The sequence below is a fragment of the Dioscorea cayenensis genome, chromosome 5 (genome assembly GCF_009730915.1).
Source record: "Dioscorea cayenensis subsp. rotundata cultivar TDr96_F1 chromosome 5, TDr96_F1_v2_PseudoChromosome.rev07_lg8_w22 25.fasta, whole genome shotgun sequence".
NCBI classification, from domain to species: domain Eukaryota; kingdom Viridiplantae; phylum Streptophyta; class Magnoliopsida; order Dioscoreales; family Dioscoreaceae; genus Dioscorea; species Dioscorea cayenensis.
Window position 1 is genome coordinate 29,672,016 of NC_052475.1, and position 22,565 is coordinate 29,694,580.

The following is a 22,565-nucleotide window of genomic DNA, read 5'->3' on the forward strand; positions in this document are numbered from 1 at the left end:
TGTATGCATTGAATAAATTATACCTAAATCATATTAATATATTTAAGTTATCAATATATTTTTTAATAAGGTAAAATTTTCATGTTTTGATTATGTTATATTTAATAATAATTATGCAATTTTTTAATTTGAATAATTAAAAAAAATGAAATTAATCATCTAAAAAAAAACATATACACTAACAATAATATCATCATTAGGAAACTGTAATAACATACAAACCAATTAAATTATAATTCAACAGAAATTTTATTTTTATTGCAAAACTAAAATAAAGAGTAATATATACACTGCCTACATTTGATATTTCAAAAATTAAATCTTAATCTAATAAAACCACAACATTTTATACTCAAAACTTACAAACAAAAAATAATATAATATAATATAATATTAATCGATATTAATCAATGAAGGAGATTATAAAATGAAGAAGAGTGTAAGATGCAAGTGTCTATCTAACCAACAAATACTACTTTAAAGATAATTTGTGATGAAATTAGTCTTTGAAATAACTACTTTTTCATTATTAATTTAGTCCATGAATAAAAGTAAGAAAATTTGATCCATACACCAAAACAATAGTTCAGGAACCACTTTTAAATATTTCACCTAATTCAGATCTCAAAGTGACTAAAAATATTCTTTTTATCCATATATCAATATGAAATTAACATATAATAAGATTAGAAAGAAAAGTAACAATTTAAAAAATATTTAAAAAAGGAGCTATTGTCCAAGAAAAATATTTGTAAACCCAATTCTAAATGAAAGTTTTCAGCGGCTGTAGCAGTGATGATCAAAATTGTTAGATTTGAACCCAATAATCATCATGAATATTTGTAGATTTTAAAATCTACAAATGTTCATAGATGACGCGATTTCATATATATATATAAACCTTTTGAACCTAATGATCATGAATATTTATAGATTTTAAAATCTACGAATGTTTGTAGATGACGCGATTTCATATATATATATATATATTATCTATGAATTTTATGATGATTAAGATTGTTGGATTTGAACCCAACGATTATGATGAATATTTGTAGATTTTAAAATCTACAAATGTTCGTAGATGATGCGATTATATATATATATAATATATATAATTTAGAAACAAATTGAGGTGGGAAGAGAGGTATAGGTGATGAGACAGCATGTCCTGATCCCATCAGAAGCAATGACATGTTTGTCTTGACAGCTTTGTTCTCCCTATCCTTTTCAAGACAAAGCATGCTTGCTCTCTTATTGGATCCTATCCAACTCATGTTTAGACATTAACATGTGGCCAAACACTAGAATCTTTTTCTTTCAACTCACACACCCATATCTCCTCTTCATATTTTCATCATCCTACTTCCCGCCACTGTTTTGGGTTTAGTTTACTCGAAAAAACTGATTAATAAATGAATTTATTCAAAATAAATTAAAAATAATATCTAAAACTGATAAATTAAAAAAAATAAATTAAAATGACACAGACACACCTTAAACTTAAACGACTAGTAGATACCCTATAAAAAAGATGGAAGTCCTTCATATAAAACGTCGTAAAAAAAAAAAGATAGATCTCATGAGTATTAAGTAGAAATTTTATAAAATAATATATTTATTTTTTATTTATCAACTCTTTTAACTTTTGATAAAATAACATGGAAAAAAAATTTCATCCTGACATCAAATAATTGGAACTAATAACTTATTATTGGTTGTCACAAGAAATTTAACTCTAGTAGCAAAATAGTACATTTACCAATCAACAATCATTGCTAAAGAACCACTTAGAATCCCCCATTAAGCCAAGGATAAATAATACTTTTTGCAAAGTTGTAAATAAAGCAATTCCACATCAATAATTGTTGACATTACTGTTATAATAATCACACATTCATATTTTACTAGAAAAAAATATATCAAATTCTAATATCTTGAACCAAACGCAACTTAAAACTCAGTCTTTGATGTGCTTAATTAATCTAATTGCACACTAATCACCATAATTAAATTAATCCATCTCGTAGAACACACGTGTCAGACAGGGAAACCAGCGATTATTAGATCACAATAATGTCGTGACATCTGTTGATACTGTGTGGATTAATTCCAATGCACCTCGCTAATTACAATCTAATCTCGTATTAAGTAATTAATAACATTTTTAAGGTTCCTTACCAGTTGGTTTAGTGAAGCATAAGTTATGTCTCTATTAAAATTTTTTGGTTCTTGGGATTTTGCATCTAGTGATGGGGGTGCAATTATTATTATTTATTATATATAAAGTTAGTGTTTGTGTGTGTATATATATAATTGGGGATTATGAGAGTTGCACCAGATTCAAGGGCAATAAAAATTTATTAAAAAATAAAATAAAATAGTTAGGCCAACAGCTCAATCACTTCTCATATTAATTTGGGTGGTAACAAGAATCAAAATGTGGGATTGGTTTGTTAGAAGATGGAGCCATTTGGATGGCAAACAAGATGAGTATCTTGTAATATATCTTTCATGTGAGCTAGATCACTTTTATTTTGATATTTTCATCTTCTATATATATATATATATATATAAAAGAGGCAATGACTACCATTATTTATATACAGTACCAAATAATATTAAATAGTGATTAATAGTAATTATGAAAAGTAAAAATCAGTAATTTTTCACAATTTTTTATATAAGTATTACCTATTAGATCAACATCTAGTGATTATCATCAAATATCTTTGGAGAACAATAATTTTAAGAATGTATACAGTTGATGTTTATTCTTTAAAAATCATTACATGATAAATTATTTGCTGATACAATATAACTTATATTCTTGGGAGGAAATTTGATATATATTATAACTGTAATAATGAAAAAAAAAATCATGAAAATAATGAAAAACCTAAAATAAAAAAATAAAAAAAAGAGATAGAAAAAAATAGAAGAAGATTCTATTATGTTAAAAATTGAGTATAATGGTAGTGGTTTAATTTGGTAAAATCATCCTTTTTATTATAATAAAACCTTAAAATATATTTAAATTGGCATTAGGTCAATTAAAAATCAACTTGTCCTAAATTAAGTTTAGGTCATGGCTTGACTTTGTTATTTGTTGGGTATGGTTTTATAGCCTAAATTCTTTAAACTATTATCCTAAAAATGTCTCATAATTTGAAAAATCAAATAAGTTATATTTTTCAAATAAGGTTAAAAAGAATTTAAGTCACAAACCCTAACACAGTAATAACTTAATAAAACGAAAAAAAATTATGTAATCAACTATCCATGAAAATTACCATGTATAAAGCATTACAATTATCTTCAACAAATTTTTTTTTTCTTTTTTAACACCAAACCCAATCGCATTGTAAATGATAATGAGGCATATATCCTACCGTGTATATATAAATATACATTATTATATGTCATCCACGAGCATTCATAAAACGTTCACATAGACGAAAAAATAAAAGAGAGCAAACAAATGGAGTTAGTATTTAGAAAAAAAAAGAAGAAAAAGAAAGAAGATTATTGGCTACTAGTTCAATAACCTTGGGTTAAGATGTTTATAGATTTTGAATCTACTGAATTCAAAATCCCTCTCAAAGGTTATTAGATAACAAATCTAAGGGTGTTTGTCGATTAGCAATTTGATTAAAATTCAAATATTTCAAACTATCCATTTAAGTAAACAGTAACTTTAATAGTTACACTCCAAACAACACAGGTAAACAGTACTATAAACAGTGCCAAACTAATATATAATGTTTAAAACTGTGCACAATAAAATAGTGGTATACAGAGGATTAAAATAATTGCATATAAAAAAAAAACACAATATTCTCATCTTAAACCACAAAAGTAATAAAATGAATCACAACCGTTTAACTTCATTTGCACCCGTTTCTATATAGAAATAGAGGAAAAAAAAAATCATAACCATATGTGACATCCCTAAAGTTCATAACTGGGACGTTCCTACATTACATGTACCCTATATTATATATGTAAGTACTAATGCATGGTAAAAACCAAGCATGAATAATTATTTATAACTAGGAAGCTGTTTCTATTACAATAATTGCATGGAGTTTGCTTGGCTTGTGACTAGTTTGTTTCCTGTGAGGTTCCTTGCTGGTTTAGTATAGTACGTAGCTAATTGGAGTGAGACCAAAAGCTAAAGGGATTGGTGCTTATAAGTTAAAAAGGAGAGAAGTGAGAGGGATTTGATCTCATTGTAGTTGTGTTTGGTGATCTAGAGTTTCTGGTAGGGTTGTTGAGGGGCATCCTATTGGCCTTCTGACTACCCTTGCTCTCTTTCCAATGGCACTATTTCCGATTTGCTTAAATCTCTAGCAACATTTAGGTTTTCTTAGATCTTTCCATAGGTCGAATTATATTCGTCCAAATAATTTAATGAGCTGTTTGTTTTTTTCCTACTCTTAAAACATAATTGTGAAGACTGTTTTGATGAAAATTTAATTGTTACTAACAATCTTTTAATTAATTGACGTAAGATTTTTTATTTATAGTGTTTCTGTATTACTCAACAGACATGTTGACCTTAACTCAAACAGAAAAAGAGTATGCTCATGAGGTGGTTTGTCCATTATGTTAAAAAAATAATAATAATTGTTGACTGTTAATTATTTAACACAATGATTTTTTTTTTAAATGACTTGTAGATGCCATAATAAAAAATCTGGATGAAATATTGTAAAAAAAAAAAAATCTAATATCTGATATAAACTTTATATAATGATATGATTATACTTAACTTAATTAGTCTATTGACCCTTGATAGAGTCATATGAAAAAAAAAAATGCATATAGTTGACCTCAAATAGATTAAAGTAACGATTTATTATTACTGTCATCTATTTCTTATTTCATGTTAAAAAAAAATGCAATAATATTAGTATTATTATTGGAATGAAATGTTGTTATTTTTTAGTTAAAAAAAAACCCCATGTTGTTATTAACCAAAGGAAATTAGATTTTTTTTATGCCACTAATTATTAGGGTAACATGGTCCCTCTTGAGTCCTTCCTATTAATACTATGCCTAGTGCTTTGAGAGGAATGGTGGAACCTTGGCAGGACTTTAGATGAGTAGTATGTGAATAATGTTGCACATGAATGCCCATTTCTTGTTCTATTTAAATAGATACATTTCAATTGATATTCTTATTTGAGTTGTTGTTATGTCCTTGGACATAATACCTAAGATTATGCATATATATATAGCTAGGGTATCCCTTCATATATTGGCTTTCTAGAATTAATATGAGCTTGGAATCTTTAACATGGTGCAAAAGTCTATTTAAAAATATTCATATTGTTATAGAGGACAACATTTAAGATTTTAATATAATGAATTAAGAGAAAGTCATCATAAGATTCTCATATTGATATTTATCTATCTTGTTTTGCACATGAGACTGAGTTAATTAGTATTATGACGAGTCTTAAGATATATAACACTATAAAAAGCTTTTTTTTCCTGATTTTTGAATAAAATTATATGCATATATATTGTCTAAACAAGGGAAATTAGGCACTAAATAGTAAATAAGTATAAACAAATTTTAAAATAAACTTTGATCTCATGACATGCACTATTTTTATAGTTGATTTTTTTTTTTTTTTGTGATAAAAGGTTGAATTATTACTTAAAAAGTGAATTTAAGTTATTCTTAACACTTTACCACAAGAGCTAATTTATATTTTATATTACTTATTTATAATTGATTTTTTGTCTCTAAATCATTATTTGGAAAATCAAACATCAAAATCATCCTACCTAAAACTTGTACAATTGTCCCCAGAATTATCATTAGTTATATGTTTCTTAAGTTGTTAATTATTTCAATAAATATTAGTTGGAATACATAAAAACAATTTTTACAATCAAATCTCATAAAAAAATATCAATCACAACCGACAGATGCTCACTTAGTCACTTAATTTCTATTTTATGAGACCATGTTTTATTTTTATTTTTTTTTAATAAATATGGATAATGCAAATGTTGCAGCCTAACGTCAAAATACATAAAATACCTCGTATGTCATAAGTCAAGATAGACACATGGGAGAAACTGAATTTTATAATATTTGTGTCATCCACCATGCGAGTTTTTTTGAGTTTAAACTCATTTTTCGGAAGGGGGCAAACACTTTACAGAGAATGTTGTGTCGATAGGGACCAAACGATCGATTGTGCTCTTCTTATCGAGGGAAAATTTTTCTATCATTTTTAAAATTATGAATTTTTTTAAAGAAAAAGATAAAAAATAGTGCAGCGAAGTACACAAGTGATAACAACAAATAAAGACATTTATGAGTTAGAAAATAGATTAAAATTAGACCTTTAGCTTTGACACTAATAATATAAGACGATTCTCTAAGGAAGGATTTGATTGGAAGAATAAAAGGAAGTGTCCTAACTCATCAATTTATTCTTCTTTAAATTCTTACATTATAAGAACCGTTCTTTTAATAAAAAATAGTAGTGCATCAATAGTAATAATAATAATAATAATAATAATAATAATAATAATATTTTTAAAAAGTCTTTTGGATATATGCTTAGCTTAATTTTCTTCAACCAACATAGAATGATCTTCCCAAAATTTTAAATTTTTTTTTGCAAATAATTAAATTATAAGTAAGTAGTATTTGCTCTCATTAAAATTTTATATAAAAATAATAATAATAATAATAATAAGACCAAAATTTGATGAAATATTAAAAATGAAAGAAAGATTGCAAGCATAGTTTAAAAAAACAATGATATGTCAAATTTAGAGAAATTATGCATCATTAAAATATTATTAACTAAATAAAATCAACTGAAAGACATCCAAAAGATGAGGTCTAGTCACTCACACACACACACACACACTATAAAATTGAAAGCCATATCAAATATGTGTCAATGAATGATAGAACAATCCAAAAATATAAAAATAAAAATAAAATGAGAACCAATGAGAAGAAAGAAAAAGACAAGAAGAGAGAGTGTGTGAGAGAGAGAGAGAGCATCTAATCTAGTAGGGAGGGGGACAAGAAGAGCTGTAGTTGCAAAGGATTTGGTGCTTAGGAACTTGAAACTTGGAAGGCACTCACTCACACAAGTCACTTAGCACTTAGCCATGGATTTCTGTGGCCTAACTCACTTCCACTGGTCTATTTAAAGTCTCTCTTTGCTCACATTGGCCAAAAGGGTCTTGATAGCAACTTCTGTCCCTTTCTTTTATCTCTCTCTCTTTCTCTCTTTCTAAAGTTTCAGAACTTCTCATTTCTTTTGAAAGACATGAAGGTGAGGACCACAAGCAAGTTGATCACTACTTGGGGAGAGTGAGAGAAAGAAGTTCTATGCATAGTTTCTTTAGTATCTAGTGCTTGTTCTTGTTTCTCAGGGAAGCTCTAAGTTCTAGCTATTTGAAGACATGAGAATAAGGACCACAACCATTAGACAACTTGATAAAGAAGTGTGCATTAGTTTTTCTTTGTTGTTTCTTTAGTATCTAATGCTTTTCTTCTTTGTTTATTCTTTGTCTTTATATATATACTTCATTAGTTAATCATTTTCTTAAGTCTAAGAAGCTCTCAGTTCTCTTGGAAAACTTCAAGTTTAAGGACCACAAATTAAACAACTTGAGGTCTTAGATTTTATGATTTTTATCATATATAGAACTACTTGGTTTTCCAAATTAAGTTCTCAATTCTAATGGAAATCATCAGTGTAAGGACCTACATACACAGACTCACAAAAACATTAATTGGATCTCAAAGTATATATATATATATATATATATATATAATTATCTTTCAAGTGTTAAACATGCATGTCTCAAATTAAAGGATAAACTTTGATGTGTAGATCCTCAACTGGGTGCACAACAAGCTCAATGGAAAACAACATAAGAAGACACTCAACAACCCGGTTAACTTTTCTTCATCTTTTCACTGTAAGTAATCCTTCTTCTTCCAGAAAGCTTGAATATAATCTTAAACCCATGTATTGAATGGTATAGCTTTCAATAATACTGTATTTCTGAAAATTTTCTGAATTTTTAAATGATACATAGATGATAGGAAAGAAGAATTCAGTGATTGGCCACAAGCATTGCTAGCAATAGGGACATTTGGCACCAATGGATTCAAAGAAAACCAAGAAAGATGTTCTTCTTCAGAAGGTGACTCAAAAGAAGATGATACACTCACAATAGACTCCTCCAAAAACTCAGCATCTTCTTCACTTGAATTGCTGGATTTCACAGTTGATGATGCAAGCAATCTTCAAAAAGAACTCACAAAACTATACACACTCCAACCAAAATCCAGCAAATTAGATGGTTCTAATCTCCCACTCAATAGATTTCTAAACTGCCCTTTGAGTTTGGAACTTGATACAGTAGCTTATGATCATGATCATAATCATGATCATTTAAGCAACATTAATGCTGAAGAAGAAAGTTATCTTTCACCAAAAAGCAAGATCATTTTGAGCAAAGCAAGAGACATTTTAACTGATAACAGAAAGGGAATTAAGCGAAGATCCATCAAGTTTCTTCTGATGAAGTTGTTTGCCTGTCAAAGAGGCTTACCACCCATTCCTAACGTAAGAGACACTGTTCCTGAGTCAAAGGTTGAGAAGGTATATATCTACAAATATATATATATATATATATATATATATATATATATATATATACATGCACATTAATTTATAGATGTAAAACAATGTGCTAATTAATGAACATGTTTTTGTAGACACTATTTTGATGATCTTTGACAATATTAATTATTCTTGTTAGATATTAAGGATGATGCTACACAAGAAGACATACCCACAAAGTTCTACCCCAACAACTTCAGTAAAGAAGTACTTAAACAAGAAACCCAGTGAGAAAAGATGCAAACCAAGGGATGAGCATGAAGAAGGAGAAGATGAAGATCAACAACAACAACAACAAGGACAGGAAGAAGAAGAAGAAGAAGAAGGATCTAAATGGGTGAAAACTGATTCTGAATGTAAGTTTCTATTATCTCATTTTTAACTTATGATCACCAGCAGCAACATTAACATGATTGATATGATACTCATTATGCATATTTTTGTTCTCTTGTTTTCAGTTATTGTTCTTGAGATATGAAGAAGAAATATTATTTTGTTAGGTGAGGTTGTACTTCTTGGGAACTGTAGATTTGAATTCAATTACTATATGTTATTAATTTGGACATTAATCTCTGAACAATTTATTAAATTGCAGGCATATTTTTGGAGTTGCTTTGATTCAGATAGCTAGCTTCAAGAACTAAATGGATCAAAAAAAAAAATTGGTCATGATGGTGCATGCTTTCTTAGAATAATAACACACTCCATTTCTACTCCAAATGGAGTAATCCATGTTGAGGAGTTTTTGTGTGTTTTCAATCACATTAAAAGATTAGAATTAATAGATATTGTTTACTGAATTTGTATTTGCTGTATAAACAATGAACAATAGCTCTCTCTCTCTCTCTCTCACACACACACACACACACACAAATTGGGAAAATGTGAAGAAACAGGCTAGGCAACTGTTTAAGGAAAATTACTACATAACATAACCAGCTCTTTATTGTGCAGTACTTGTGAAAATTACTACATAACATAACCTAACATCAGTATATGATAAAAAGTAAAAAATAGTGAAAAATGGTAAAATTTGGATTTAAATAAAGGAAAAATTTAGGGAAGGCGCGAGAGGAGAATGGAGCGAATAATTTTATTTTGATAAATAGACAACAAGTGCCCCCATTTAAAAATAGTCAAGGATATACATGTGGAAGCGGTACTCACTGTACACTCACTTTGTGCGAAGTGAAATTTAAACCCGGGTCTCTCCGAAACGAAAGCCCTACAAAAAAAAAATCCGATGTCAATTGATCTAGCTGCGCGGAAGTGAATAATTTGGACTCTGCAAACATGATTTATTTCTTAAACTCAAATTTTAAATAATAATTTTTTATTATATTGCATATGTTTTAAAAATAATAATATATTAACTTTTACGTACGTACTTTAGTTATTGAGGTTTTTTTTAAATAAAATAAAATAATAATGAGATAATTTTTTAATACGTGGGATATTTTAATATATTTAAAAAGAAAACAACCTTCACGTGAAATAACGAAGAAGACAAGGGGATAATATTAGTAGCCATTAGGGGTGAAACTATAAAAATGAAGCTAACGTCTAGTGTGATAGAGTACCTCCCATTTGGTGGGACCTCATAAATAAATGAGTCCATATGCAGAATTAAAAATAAATAAATAACGCTATATCAACTTTGGGTGTTTACGCACAAACAAAAAAACGAAAGAGAAAAGCTATTATATGTAAGTGAAAAACAAAAAACAAAAGAGAGTGAGCTAGAATAAGACTATCTGGCAGGGATATAGTCCTGGATTTCATTCAAATTCTGGATAGAGAACACTTGTAAGAAACTTTTCATGTTGATTCGGTTTGATACATTTTTAAATTCTTTTTTGGTGTCTTCTTATATCTATGCTTATGTGTGATGATATATGTAGTTTGGAAGTAGTTTTTGTGTTGATAATACTATTATGGTCATAGTTGTCAAAGGTGCTCCTCATGTGCGTCTCAGGCTCAAGGCTCAACAACATGCACATTTATAGATGTCAGGCGGGCTTTGTTATAAAAGCGCGCGCCTTTGAGCCTAGGCGCAAGGCTCGAGGGATGGGCCTAGGTCCGTCTTAGTAACATCAACAAATTTATTTAGTTATTTTTAAATATTTAGTTTAAACTTCTAATCTTATCCACACATCTTCATGATTAAAAATGAAATGGGCTCACATACAATCAAAACCGTTTAAATTAGGGTGACCAACACACAACCAACCAAGTAGAATCAAGACTTCATCTCTCTTTTCTGGGCTGATCCACTATTTAGATGAAAAAAATGATAAATTTGAAGAGGAAATTGATGATGTTGGATAATGATGAACTTAATGATTTTGATGATAGTTAGTAAAATTTAGATTTTATTATACAAGTTAGGATTTGGACTAGATGCATGCATTATATCATATTATCGCATTTTTTTATTAAACATTTGAAAATTATTTTGCATGTTATTATGTAATTTTTTTTTAAGTCTTGATTGTCTTCTATGATATTAATCTTTAAGACATTTTAAAAATTTAATACAAATTAATATTTAGTACAACTATTTCTAATTTTTCAATTTTCTTTAGTGGTGATTGGTGCGCCTAGTGTTAATCGGGTGTGCACCTGCGCCTTGCGCCTAGGCCCCCAGATCCCTTTGGGCCCAAATGCACCTTACACCTATGATAACCTTGATTATGGTGTAATTCTCTAGTTGAGAATCTAGAGAAAACATTATTATCCCTTGTTGATATAGTGGAAAAAAGTTTTTAAGTGGTCTTAGAGTCCTGTGATTTTTTACCCTTAAAAAAAAAATTTCACTCTAAATTGTTTTTACATTTGGTTGTATGTTTGATCTTTTCATTATACCTGATTTATATTTTATTTTTGCCCAAAAAAAGAGAGAATGAAGATTTTAGAAAATTTTAGAATTCAACACGGCTGCTTTAATAACCATGCTCAAGCGGCGTTAATTATAGGTTTTTGAATTATCACAAATTGCTACAGTTGTGATGCTACAATACCAACACTATAGTGTCAATTACAGTTGGTGAATTCCCGAGTGTTACACAAGTATTAACATGGTTAGAGTTTCCGAGAATAGTACATTTACTACAGTGTCACCAAAAACACTAACTTTGTGGTTGTGATTGTTCCCGAGTGTTACACAAGTATCAACATGGTTAGAATTTTCGAGAATAGTACATTTACTACAGTGTCACCAAAAACACTAATTTTTTGGTTGTGATTGTTCCCAAGTGTTACACAAGTATCAACATGGTTAGAGTTTCCGAGAATAGTACATTTATTATAGTGTCACCAAAAACACTAACTTAATTTGTGGCTGTGATTGTTCTGTTAATTCTCCCTAACAAAGTGATTCTTAGAAGACTAGTGTGACCTGTTTCAATCAAGACATTAGATATGAAAATGTCAAGCGTTCTGTTTCCCATCCATTGTTGTTGGTCGGTTCATTGAGTGAATATGTAGCGCGCCCAAAAGTTAAGAGGCTATGTTTACTTCTTGTTAGTATGGACGGACTCCACCGTGATCCGAACTATAAATATCCAAAAAAGAAATATACTAACTTATTAGTGGTTTATACAAATATTGGTCTCCCGGAGAGGTTTATATATTAACTTATATATATATATATATTTTACACGTAAATTATGAACTAATATAAACAAATCACATTGACTTGTATAGAAAATTATGTGAAAAAAACATAGTAACATTGGTTGTTGAGACTAGAAGAGCAACCTAAAACCAAAGAAGCAAATTAATTTGGAAAACATTGTTTTGAATTTTCTTTTGCCTCTATCATCTATGCATTGTAATGAATATGAAAGATTTAATTTACTAAATTTTTTATTGTTTGAATTCGAAGCTGATGGTAATAAGATTTTAGTTATAAGTGCAGATTTGTAATTCAAATTTTATGTGAATTAGGTGAAAGTGTAAGAGTGGATCTTCACATATTTTTCTATTGTGCATGTGCTTATCACATTAGTAATATATATATATATAAAAGATTTTTTATTTTTATTTTATATATATATGATAAAAAATCATCCAATTATTTAGAAAATATTACATAATAAAAAATAATACTACAAATTTTTAAAATAATCTTTTAACATTTAATCAAATGGTATATTTAAAGAAGTGCGGTATTGTGAGGTGTGATTGTTATGGTGCTATCAACGTAAATATGTATATTATACAGGGTTGATATGCAAATTTCCCAAGAGAAAACCACTGTTTTCTTAGCGGGTTTGAAACCCATTCGCCCGAATCCGCTAATAATTTCTATATTATATTTGCATTATCTATTGGAGACCAAATCTCGAGGCACCGACCAGAAGGAATGAAGACCGGCGAGCTAAAGCTCCGATTTTTCGATTTCTCTTCTCCGACCCCCGATTGATAGTTCTAGGGTTTGGATTCTCAGAGGCTCTGGGTCTTGGATCTGGTGCGAATTAGGGTTATAGATCTCAAAGATTGCTGCTTTTTCCCTGAACTGAGAGGTTTATCAGCATAGGAAAATCTTTGATTTGTATAGGATTTTGCCAGTCAATGCTCTTTGCGGCGGCTCTTGGAGACTCTTTGCTGACTTCTGAGAAGCGGAAAGGATTAGGGTTACGTGATGTCGGGGGCGGGACTGGAGGATGTGTTCCTCTCCACTTCTCTTGCTAGCTACCTCGATAGTAAGCTCCTTGTGTTCCCTTCTCTAGTCCATTGTTCTAAAATTTGTTTCTTTTTTGTTATTTTCGATGAAGTGGGGTTTTCCTTTGATCGGTGTGTGAGTTGTTATTTTCAGCTCTTTTCTTGTTGGTGTTTGTATGTTGTGTTTGTGATGGTAGACTTTGCCCTCTTCTCAGATTGAGAGCGTTGAATTTGACTGTATTGCTTTGGGCTTTGTCGCGTCAATTGTTCTGGATGCCGTTGTTCTTAAATTTGTTTTTTTTTGGTTATTTTTGACGAATTAGTAGTTATAATGGAGTGTTTCTTTGATTCGTTTGTAGGTTGTTGTGTTCAGTTCTTTTCGTATTAGTGTTTTCCATATTGTGTTTGCGATGTTACAACTTGCTTTAGTAATTTTATAGCTCAAAGTCTTCTTAATTTAGTGGCATTGCTTTGGTTTTTGTGGCATCAGATGCTCTTCGTAGTATAATGTTGTTAATTTTTGTTGCGATGAACATTCTGAAAATATAAGGATCTCCGGGCAGTTTAGATCATTATCGTATCTCCTTGAGTCGCATGTCAAGCAGTAATTTGAGAACCTCACAAGGAAGCCAATGTAAAAATAACACTTTATCTATTGGTTAATGACGAAAGTTAATCACAAAATAAAGTGATGGAATTATTTTGTGGGATTTGTAAAGTGCGTCTTATAATAATTCTCTCTTTGTGTAAGTGGCTGAACCAAGGGCAGACTTATTAATCTTTGATTGTAGAAGAGTTTGGATCTCAGTGTCTTCAATTTTTCAAAATTTGAGAAGCAACTTCGCATCGTTACTTGCTTAGCAGAGAGGTTCATAATAGATATTTGTTTTATCAAGTGTGGCACCATGGAGCTGTGGTTGCATGATTAGCTGGTTGCTTTCTATTGTGATCAATAAATTATATGCCTCAAGCCTTGTGCTAAACTCAAAATACAGGAGGATTGTATGCTCAAACAAGCATTCTTGAATCTTAATTCCTATTATAGTAGTATACACTATTATAATGTGAGTTATGTGATGTACCTGGTAATTCCCAAGTTGTCAAACACTATGGCTGAACCACAATCACCATTCTCTTTTTGTGCATTTTGCAACCTATTTCAGTTAACACAATGAACTTCTGCTGTAAAACTAGTTCTGATAGCCCCTCTTTATTTTGATTCATTGTGTTTGTCAACAGAAAAGCTTCTTGTTTTGTTACGAGATGGACGGAAGCTTTTGGGGATTCTTCGATCTTTCGATCAATTTGGTATCCATCTGTGATTTCCTTGGTTTGTATTGCCTTCTTGGGCATATGTTCTTCAGTTGCTTATACATGGTACTCTTTTGTTTCCCCAAAGCAAATGCTGTTCTTGAAGGTGCCTGTGAGCGAGTAATTGTAGGAGATCTCTATTGTGATATCCTTCTAGGTCTCTATGTGATCCGTGGGGAGAATGTTGTCTTAATTGGGGAACTGGTAAAAGGAATTCTCTTTTGTGGTTGACTATTGATGTGTTATTGAGGAACACACATTCTTACTTTAATATGTTGGTTATTTGAATGTGAAGGACTTGGAGAAGGAAGAACTTCCTGCTAGAATGATTAGTGTCTCAGCAGCAGAAATTAAAAGGGTAAGTTCTATTACCAATACACGCCATAACTTCGGCAATATTCTTTTTGCCTGTATGATCAGACTATTACATGGACTTATTGTCATTTCTTATCCTCTTCATATTAATTGACATATTTGTTATGTTTGTTAATATATCATATCAATCAAGTTTAGCAAAGCAACTAAAAGAAATATTTATTTTTCTATGGCATTTGAAATTGCATTGCTTGATTGTTTTGTGTTTCTTGGATAATTAAATTAAATTATTATTTTGCACTGTCATCTTTGATTTATTGTCTCTGTTCCTGTGTTCAAAATATTACCTCAATTAGTTACACTTTCTAATTTGTTTCTTTTGTTTTTCTAACCTACCCTCTCTGGTTCATCAATTTTGCACAAGGCTAGTAGCTGCTTGTATGTATCTCAGATTGTTGTCTTCGTGCCTTTTGCAATACTTGATCTCTGAAACATAATTTGCAGGCACAAAAAGCAGAAAGAGATGCGACAGACTTGAAAGGCTCTATGAGGAAGAGGATGGAGTTCCTTGATTTGGACTGATAGAGCTGCCATTTCTTCACCACTTGCCAATCACCGCAAATTTTTATCGCGGTTCTTCATCTGGGTGTATCCTAAGATTTAAGCCTTTTGTATTCCTCTTCTTTGTCAAATTTATTACCATGAAGTTCACACACAAATCGGTAGCCCGAAACTTGTGTTATTCAGTATGCTCATAAATGTTTACGTCCTTTTTATTTTGGTGATTTATCTATTGTGTTGATGGAGATTCAAGTTGATTCCCACTGAAGAAATCATTGTATCATTGTTTATGTATGTTGGGATTGTTTGGTTTTTATTCTCTGGAAGAGCTTTTCAATTTAGAGCTCTTTTTCATAGTGTGGTATCTTTGTTTAATAGAAAGCTGCTGCTACTCTTGCAGATAATAGTTTTTATTGAAAACTTTTTTTGTTATATATATATATATATATGAGGGCACTGTCTCAAGGGATGTTTGATGGTGTTGTTGGTATTGTTGGATGTAAATTCATCAGTTTTTGCTATTTTATGCACATTATTTAACAGTGTTGTTTGATGTAAATTCAATAGTTTTTTTTTTTTGACATTATTTAAGTGTTAAACAATAATTATATATACTAAATATTAGTGATTCTTGTAATTTTGCTAAGTTTTTTATATAAGTAATACTTGTTTTAACAAAGTTATTTTATATAAATAATAGCTATTTGGTCATCATAAAAAATGTAGACAGTTGTATATGCAATGAAATTGATAATATTATACTCATTATGATCACTAAGAAGAATTTTGTTTTGGTTTTTTAGGGAAATAAATAATCTGAACATTTTTATTATAATACCATTGCCAAAAATTGGGAGGAAGTAGTCTTGTGATTTCAGATATTTATGCGTAAATATAATTTTTTTTAATGAGTACATAAATAATTACACATTTGTTCGAGCGTTTATGTGAAAATTTGCCATTATTATTTATTTATTTATTTATTGTTAAAGCAAATTGTTACGCTATTAAACATGACAGGGGTTAAAGTCCGCACACATATAGAAGCTGGGATTACTGGCATATAATTACTATTTACATTCACAAAAATGCTTCTTCATGTGGGATTCAAACTCTAATTCAATGAGATTGACTATTAATAAATTATTTGGTGGTAAATTTCCTATCATTAAAGTTGCACAAGTATATGTAACTTTGGAAGGAACTTTACAGGGTTGCATATGAAATTCATCTATTTAGTAGGGGTGTGAATGCAATAATTCGAGAATTTAAGAAAATTTTGAAAAAAAATAAAAATAAAAATAAAAATAAAAGGGCTAAAGCCCTGAACTCCATGAAACAGTGAACACACCCAAACGACGAGCAGTCGCCGTTCTCTGGATCTCGGCTCGGTTTCCAGCTCGGCGGCGACATGCCGGACGTGCAAGCTCTCGTCGGCGACTTCGTCCTCAAGCTCAAGCGCCGGTTTGATTTCCATCCCTTCTCCTCTTCCTCCTCCTTCGAATTCCCTCTTCTCGAGCTCGAAATCGATATATGAATCCCTAATTTTGGTGGAATTATTGAGTTTCTAGGAAGGTGGAAGGATCGCATGCCAGCGCGAGGCAGACGGCGGAACTGCTCCGCTCGGTGGTGTCGCAGCAGAGGCTGCCGCATGCCGGACAGGCCGCGGTTCTCATCGACGCTGTTCGCGCCGTTGGTGAGCAGCTCATCGCTGCTAACCCTGTTGGTATATTATCTAATCTTGTAGCCTAATTTTGTAATGGTGCTGATCTTATTTGCTCTCTGAAATTCGTTTTTTAATATTTCCTTTTCTTTATATTTATAATTGTATTACTTGTTTTCGGATAAAATCTCTTCCCTGTGGTTTTGGTTTGGATTAGGGTTGGCATTTTTCTGAGAGAACATCTGAGAGAACAATCCCTTTTTTTGGTGCTCTTATTTCCTTTTTTCATTCTGCTGGGATATGAGGCAAAACTGGCTTCTCTTTTAGAGCTAAACTTGTTTTGCCATAAATGTAATTACTTGTATTATTGAAATTTCATTTGCCATGTTCTTTTCTCTTGTTTTCTCCAAAATTTCCAACATGTGGACATTTTTTTCTTCTGGAAATTTATAGAGTGACTAGTGCTGGATGTTAGTGTTGTGGTTGTTCCTTGGATCATTCCCAATTTCTATTCTATCTCCATAATAATTTGTTTTTGTTAAATATTTCACTGGGTGCTGCAGAGCTAGCTGTGGGAAATATTGTTCGGCGGGTTCTGCACATTATCAGAGAGGAGGACCTTTCAAGCACTACAACTGCAATGGAAGGACTGGGACTGTCTGTCGATAGTGATGATGATAATGCGGGTGAACATGAGGATCGTCCAGCTCTTTCTGCAGCCGCTGTTGCCGCTGCTGCTAGAAGCGCTCTACGGGCCCCCTCTTTGCACACTCTTCTTGAAGACATTCCCGAGTCTGCTGCAGTTCCTCATTCTTCTTCTTCTGGCGGTGACTCAGAAGGAAAAAGCAAATGTATCTCCTGGCTCAACATCCTGTCATCTAAATTTTATTGCTTTTGTTCATAGAGCATTGGAGGTGGTTAACACTTTATTATGATAAAGTGAACATTCAAGTAAATTTGGTTTTTCTGTATTATGCTTTTCTTTTAGCAGCTGCTGATAAGAGTTTGAAGAGCCGGAAGCTAAAGCATGGTGTCATTGAAGCTATTAATGAATTGATCCAGGACATTGATACTTGCCATGAGCAAATTTCCGAACAAGCGGTGGAGCATATTCACCAAAAGTATGTTTTCTCCATGACTAATGGCTAAATTAGTTTCCTATTTTGCTTGCTAGAAATGAACCAAATCGTTGTCTTATTCTTTCTTTGACATGATGGAACTTATTTTCTTGTTGGAAATGCTTATAGAAATCTGATTAGTTCGCTTTGCAGCCTTGCACATGTGCATACATGCATATATATAAATCAGTGATAAAACCAAAACACACTCAATAATATCCATGGTCAATCTTTTAGCACCATGTAAATTTGAGGAAATTTGGGAGGAAGTTGTCTGGGTCCTCAGAAGGTATAGTCCAGATTGGACCAGAATAGAATATTAATACTGGTGATGTGGTGTCACTAGATATTCAGTATGATCACAATTTCCTTCTGCTAACATGTTATCTTTATCTTCCCAGCAACTTTATGCAGCTTTCCTTCTCATTCAGCTTTAATTATCTGAGCATGTTGTAGTTTCTAGGTTTTTCATATCTTTTATTATGATCTATTTTAAGCTGTAGCTATCCTTGTTGCTCATGTCTGAATATGCGCAAGCGTTCTAAATTGGAATGATTACCATTTATGTAACTAGGTAGTAAGTTTGAATCTTTATTGCAACTGCTGAACACCACATGATATGCATTAATTTTCTTCTTGATAAATTCTAGTTTTACTGATTTGAATTACTTACTTCATGTTAGTGAGGTCATATTGACTTTAGGCCGTTCAAGAACTGTCAAGAAATTCCTGTGTGCAGCAAAAGAGAAAAAGCGATCGTTCCGGGTGTTTGTTGCAGAAGGTGCTCCAAGGTGTGTTCATTATGATCATCTTTTGTGATAGTCAAAAAGCCATGATTCCAGAGAATAATATGGACCATCAATGTGTAGATTTAAGCCTGTGTTTTTCCTTCAAATTTGCCTGTATGGCTTTATCACACGATTATGGCCGCTTATCAGGTATCAGGGGCATGTTCTTGCGAAAGAGCTGGTCACAAAAGGATTACAAACTACTATAATCACTGATTCTGCAGTTTTTGCAATGATTTCACGAGTTAATATGGTAAGTTGATTAGTTATTCATGCTTTACACAAATGCACCATTCACTATCCATAACTTGGAAACATTACATAAGGTGATAGTTGGAGCTCATGCGATCATGGCTAATGGTGGAGTAATAGCACCTGTTGGGTTAAATATGGTTGCACTTGCTGCTCGAAGGCATGCAGTACCATTTGTTGTGGTTGCTGGTAGTCACAAGGTGCGTATTTGGTCTTCAGCTAGTCCTTCTATCATAGGAGCATTTTTTTTAAACTATATGTTGGAGGGTGAATGTTTTTGGTAACTGTTGTTCTTGTAAGATTCAACTTAAACAGTTTGCAAAGCTATATGTTTTGTCTTCCTTTTACTTTTGGGAAAATATAGGGGAGCATTTGGCATGCAACTGCCAAGGTGTAAATGTAAGAGCTCACATAAGGATGCAACCTAGCTACCTAAACTTTCATAAATTTAACCCGGGAAAAGACATTTGTGACTAACTCATTCCTTTCCGGAGTTGCTGGTACAATGATACATGTTATTTTGGGTTTTGTAATTTCTAAACATGTTCTTAGAGATTATGTTTAAAAACTAGTTATTAGTTGTTTCATATTCAGCTCAAACTATGTATACCATAATTCTCAAGAGTAAGGTTAAAGTTTGGTCAGCTCTTTGAAAAGTTATAAGAAAGCATTGTATTGCAATTATATGTGGCTGAGAAATATGTTTGTGTAGCAAAATATTCTACCAACATTGAATGCCAAATAAAAAATTAAAAATTTTCCTACTGATACATTGAGTAATTTTCTAGGTAAAATTCTGTGTATTGCTAGGGCACACCAATATTCAGAAATTATTTGCATCTAAGTGATCTGAAGAGCTCAAAATTTCAGTTTAATATTTATTAGGTTCCATATTGAGCACCTTATTTTTTTCATTATCATCTAAATGTATGCTCGTACTTAAACAGTTCTAAGTTTTTTTTCCAAACAAATTAGCTTTATACTGCACCCTAACAATTATTTTGGAAGGTGACATCTTTTTTTTTTTTGCACACCTTTAATCACCCTTCCCTCCTTGCATATTAACATCCAAATTCATATTTAGCAGCTGACCTGTTTTATTAGTGTATCCCATTCAATGCTGTATGTAAAGAGCATATTATCTCAACAAGAAGCAATCTTGCTAAAAAGGGTGAACTTTAGCAAACTAAAATTAGAGTGAGTTTGTTATGCTGATAATGCATGCCTTTATGCTCACTAACAATGTTAAATCTGGTTTTCTATAAAGTCTGCCTTTATCATCGTCATATTCCACTAAATTACTATGAAGTTATCTGCAGAAGGATCTGTAATTTCATTTCAAAGAAAAGTTTCCTCTTACCTGCAACATATCTTATGGGTCATTACTTTTCTACCTGTATAAAGATCCATGGTCTTAAAACATTATTCATGTTATTAGATTGGAACAAAACCTATAAAAAAGAACTCCTGTTATCTCAAACTCCTGAATGAATGATGGTTTGTAGCTTCAATTGTGAAACTTTACTGTATTCAAGGTGAAATGGCGAAGCTGGGCATCATTGTCTTTTTGAATGAATTGTTTCTTCTCTGCTATCTTTTGAGCACTTAGTTTAATGTACTTCATTTTATTCTAGTTATTATTTCAAATTCATACGCATTGTTGCTATTCTGACAATTTTGTAAATGTGTTTGCTTCGTTGTCTACATTGCAGTTGTGCCCATTATATCCTCATAATCCAGAAGTATTGTTGAATGATCTGAGATCCCCAGCTGATTTGCTGGATTTTGATGAATTCTCTGACTGCATGGATTTTGCTAGCCGGGGTGGCTCACCTCTTCTTCATGTTGTGAATCCTACATTTGATTATGTGCCACCCAACCTTGTCAGTCTTTTCATTACTGATACGTAAGCTCAATTCCCTTCTTCTAAATAAATCCTTTTTGGATGCTTATGTGTTATTTTACATGGAAATTTTTTTGTTACTATAGACTTCTTTATGGTTCTTTTATAAAAGTATGATACCATTAGAACATGAGGATGGCAGATCAAATTGTGATATATAGATTTCCCTCGACGTTGAGTAATGTATAACCATTTTTCTTTTTTTCTTTTTTTTTTTGTTGAGAAATATGGCGTAATTTACCAAACCGAGAGCTAGTATTTGATCAAGCAACTTGTGCTCGGGGGGAGAACATTGTTGACAATTGGCTTATCTGTCTAAGTGGAGGCCATCTAATTTTTATTTTCCCATTTTTTTGTTGAACATATTGCGCTGCAATGGCATATTTTGATTCAACCTTTGCTATACTACTACTAAATGTTGTGAAATTCATCTCCTCGTTTTAATTTTTACTTTTCTAATTTTAGATACTCTTTGTTTGCTATGCTCTTGAGAAATTCATCTATCTCTTTGATACTACCATTTTATGTTTGACTGTTTGATTTGATCTGCTTGAATTCCTGTATTTCCTTCATCGAGTTCCTTTTCACCTAATTTTTCTGAAAAATGTCATCTTTGTGTGAACTGTAGTATGCTAGCGATGTCCCTGACTTCTCTGCCTTTCTTTCTGCAGGGGAGGGCATAACCCGTCATATATGTACCGGCTCATTGCAGATTATTACTCTGCTGATGATTTTGTCGTGAAACGGCGATCAACATCTTGAAGTGAATTAAGAATTTTAAGACATCCTCAATACCATTTTATATTTGGTAAACTTGCTTTTGGAAATTGATTTCAGATGATCTCTGAACTCATCATATCCAACTTTTTTTTTCAATGGTCAATATGATTCCAATCTTGTTCTCTCAAATTTGAACAGAACTTTTTGATGTGCACAGGGATTCTCTTCAAACCATTTGTTTCTGTTGGTTATCTGTTAGTTATCAGTCACCCAAAAAAAAAAAAAACTCAGTTTTCAGGACTGGGATACCATAAGCAAGTCTCGAGAGGTTTTACAAGTGGGAAGCCTGTGGCTGTGCGTGAGCTGTTTTGCGTTTGAACATGGCGAGCAATGAAGAAACACCAAGTGATAATTTAGCTTGTTGATCTAGTATCTTTAATTTGTAGGGCAGATGTAACTTGACTCTGGGTCTTCAAGTTCTCGTGGATTATTTTATGTTTGGATTGCCAATGATTTTTATCAGTGTAGATCAAATATATTTGTTGCTCAATGTCATCATGGTCAGGGTTTGAGCCCAGTTTATTTGTG

At 31.6% G+C, this 22,565-nt stretch overlaps 3 protein-coding genes across 11 annotated transcripts; all 3 read left to right on the forward strand.

Moving 5' to 3' along the window:
- The first annotated feature begins 7,261 nt into the window (after positions 1 to 7,261).
- On the forward strand, positions 7,262 to 9,343 carry LOC120260840 (protein NEGATIVE GRAVITROPIC RESPONSE OF ROOTS). 6 transcript variants are annotated; one of them, XM_039268414.1, is made up of 6 exons: positions 7,326 to 7,491; positions 7,884 to 7,971; positions 8,092 to 8,660; positions 8,821 to 9,037; positions 9,140 to 9,186; positions 9,277 to 9,336. In XM_039268414.1, exons 1-5 carry the CDS (start codon positions 7,450 to 7,452, stop codon positions 9,157 to 9,159), a joined length of 936 nt encoding a protein of 311 aa, XP_039124348.1. In that variant the 5' UTR covers positions 7,326 to 7,449; the 3' UTR covers positions 9,160 to 9,186; positions 9,277 to 9,336. The 6 variants fall into 6 exon arrangements, with proteins under 6 accessions (XP_039124350.1, XP_039124348.1, XP_039124347.1 ...); XM_039268413.1 differs by having other exon boundaries at positions 9,140 to 9,181; XM_039268412.1 differs by lacking the exon at positions 9,140 to 9,186 and having other exon boundaries at positions 9,277 to 9,343.
- Positions 9,344 to 13,026: 3,683 nt separating this feature from the next.
- Positions 13,027 to 15,937, forward strand: LOC120260370 (sm-like protein LSM1B). Of its 3 annotated transcripts, none has more exons than XM_039267833.1 (6): positions 13,028 to 13,152; positions 13,243 to 13,387; positions 14,586 to 14,654; positions 14,746 to 14,861; positions 14,953 to 15,015; positions 15,477 to 15,937. In XM_039267833.1, the coding sequence occupies exons 2-6, from the start codon at positions 13,327 to 13,329 to the stop codon at positions 15,552 to 15,554; spliced, it is 387 nt and encodes a 128-aa protein (XP_039123767.1). In that variant the 5' UTR covers positions 13,028 to 13,152; positions 13,243 to 13,326; the 3' UTR covers positions 15,555 to 15,937. The 3 variants fall into 3 exon arrangements, with proteins under 3 accessions (XP_039123766.1, XP_039123767.1, XP_039123768.1); XM_039267834.1 differs by having other exon boundaries at positions 13,254 to 13,387; XM_039267832.1 differs by having other exon boundaries at positions 13,027 to 13,387.
- Positions 15,938 to 16,848: 911 nt separating this feature from the next.
- Positions 16,849 to 22,563, forward strand: LOC120260996 (translation initiation factor eIF-2B subunit beta). 2 transcript variants are annotated; one of them, XM_039268644.1, is made up of 10 exons: positions 16,849 to 16,997; positions 17,105 to 17,259; positions 17,760 to 18,047; positions 18,185 to 18,317; positions 18,998 to 19,105; positions 19,253 to 19,355; positions 19,429 to 19,554; positions 21,067 to 21,260; positions 21,929 to 22,065; positions 22,195 to 22,563. In XM_039268644.1, the coding sequence occupies exons 1-9, from the start codon at positions 16,945 to 16,947 to the stop codon at positions 22,017 to 22,019; spliced, it is 1,251 nt and encodes a 416-aa protein (XP_039124578.1). In that variant the 5' UTR covers positions 16,849 to 16,944; the 3' UTR covers positions 22,020 to 22,065; positions 22,195 to 22,563. The 2 variants fall into 2 exon arrangements, with proteins under 2 accessions (XP_039124578.1, XP_039124579.1); XM_039268645.1 differs by having other exon boundaries at positions 18,188 to 18,317.
- The last annotated feature ends 2 nt before the right edge of the window (positions 22,564 to 22,565 follow it).

Bases quoted from the DNA above. Each gene is read 5' to 3' on its own strand.
- LOC120260840 (XM_039268411.1), top strand. From the start codon at position 7,450: ATGAGAATAAGGACCACAACCATTAGACAACTTGATAAAGAA. The intron at 7,972-8,091 runs GTAAGTAATCCT...AATGATACATAG, and splicing joins CTTTTCTTCATCTTTTCACT to ATGATAGGAAAGAAGAATTC. The intron at 8,661-8,820 runs GTATATATCTAC...TATTCTTGTTAG, and splicing joins CTGAGTCAAAGGTTGAGAAG to ATATTAAGGATGATGCTACA.
- LOC120260370 (XM_039267832.1), top strand. From the start codon at position 13,327: ATGTCGGGGGCGGGACTGGAGGATGTGTTCCTCTCCACTTCTCTTGCT. The intron at 14,655-14,745 runs GTATCCATCTGT...GTTTCCCCAAAG, and splicing joins TCGATCTTTCGATCAATTTG to CAAATGCTGTTCTTGAAGGT. The intron at 14,862-14,952 runs GTAAAAGGAATT...TTGAATGTGAAG, and splicing joins TTGTCTTAATTGGGGAACTG to GACTTGGAGAAGGAAGAACT.
- LOC120260996 (XM_039268644.1), top strand. From the start codon at position 16,945: ATGCCGGACGTGCAAGCTCTCGTCGGCGACTTCGTCCTCAAGCTCAAG. The intron at 16,998-17,104 runs GTTTGATTTCCA...TTGAGTTTCTAG, and splicing joins GTCCTCAAGCTCAAGCGCCG to GAAGGTGGAAGGATCGCATG. The intron at 19,356-19,428 runs GTAAGTTGATTA...ACATTACATAAG, and splicing joins TGATTTCACGAGTTAATATG to GTGATAGTTGGAGCTCATGC.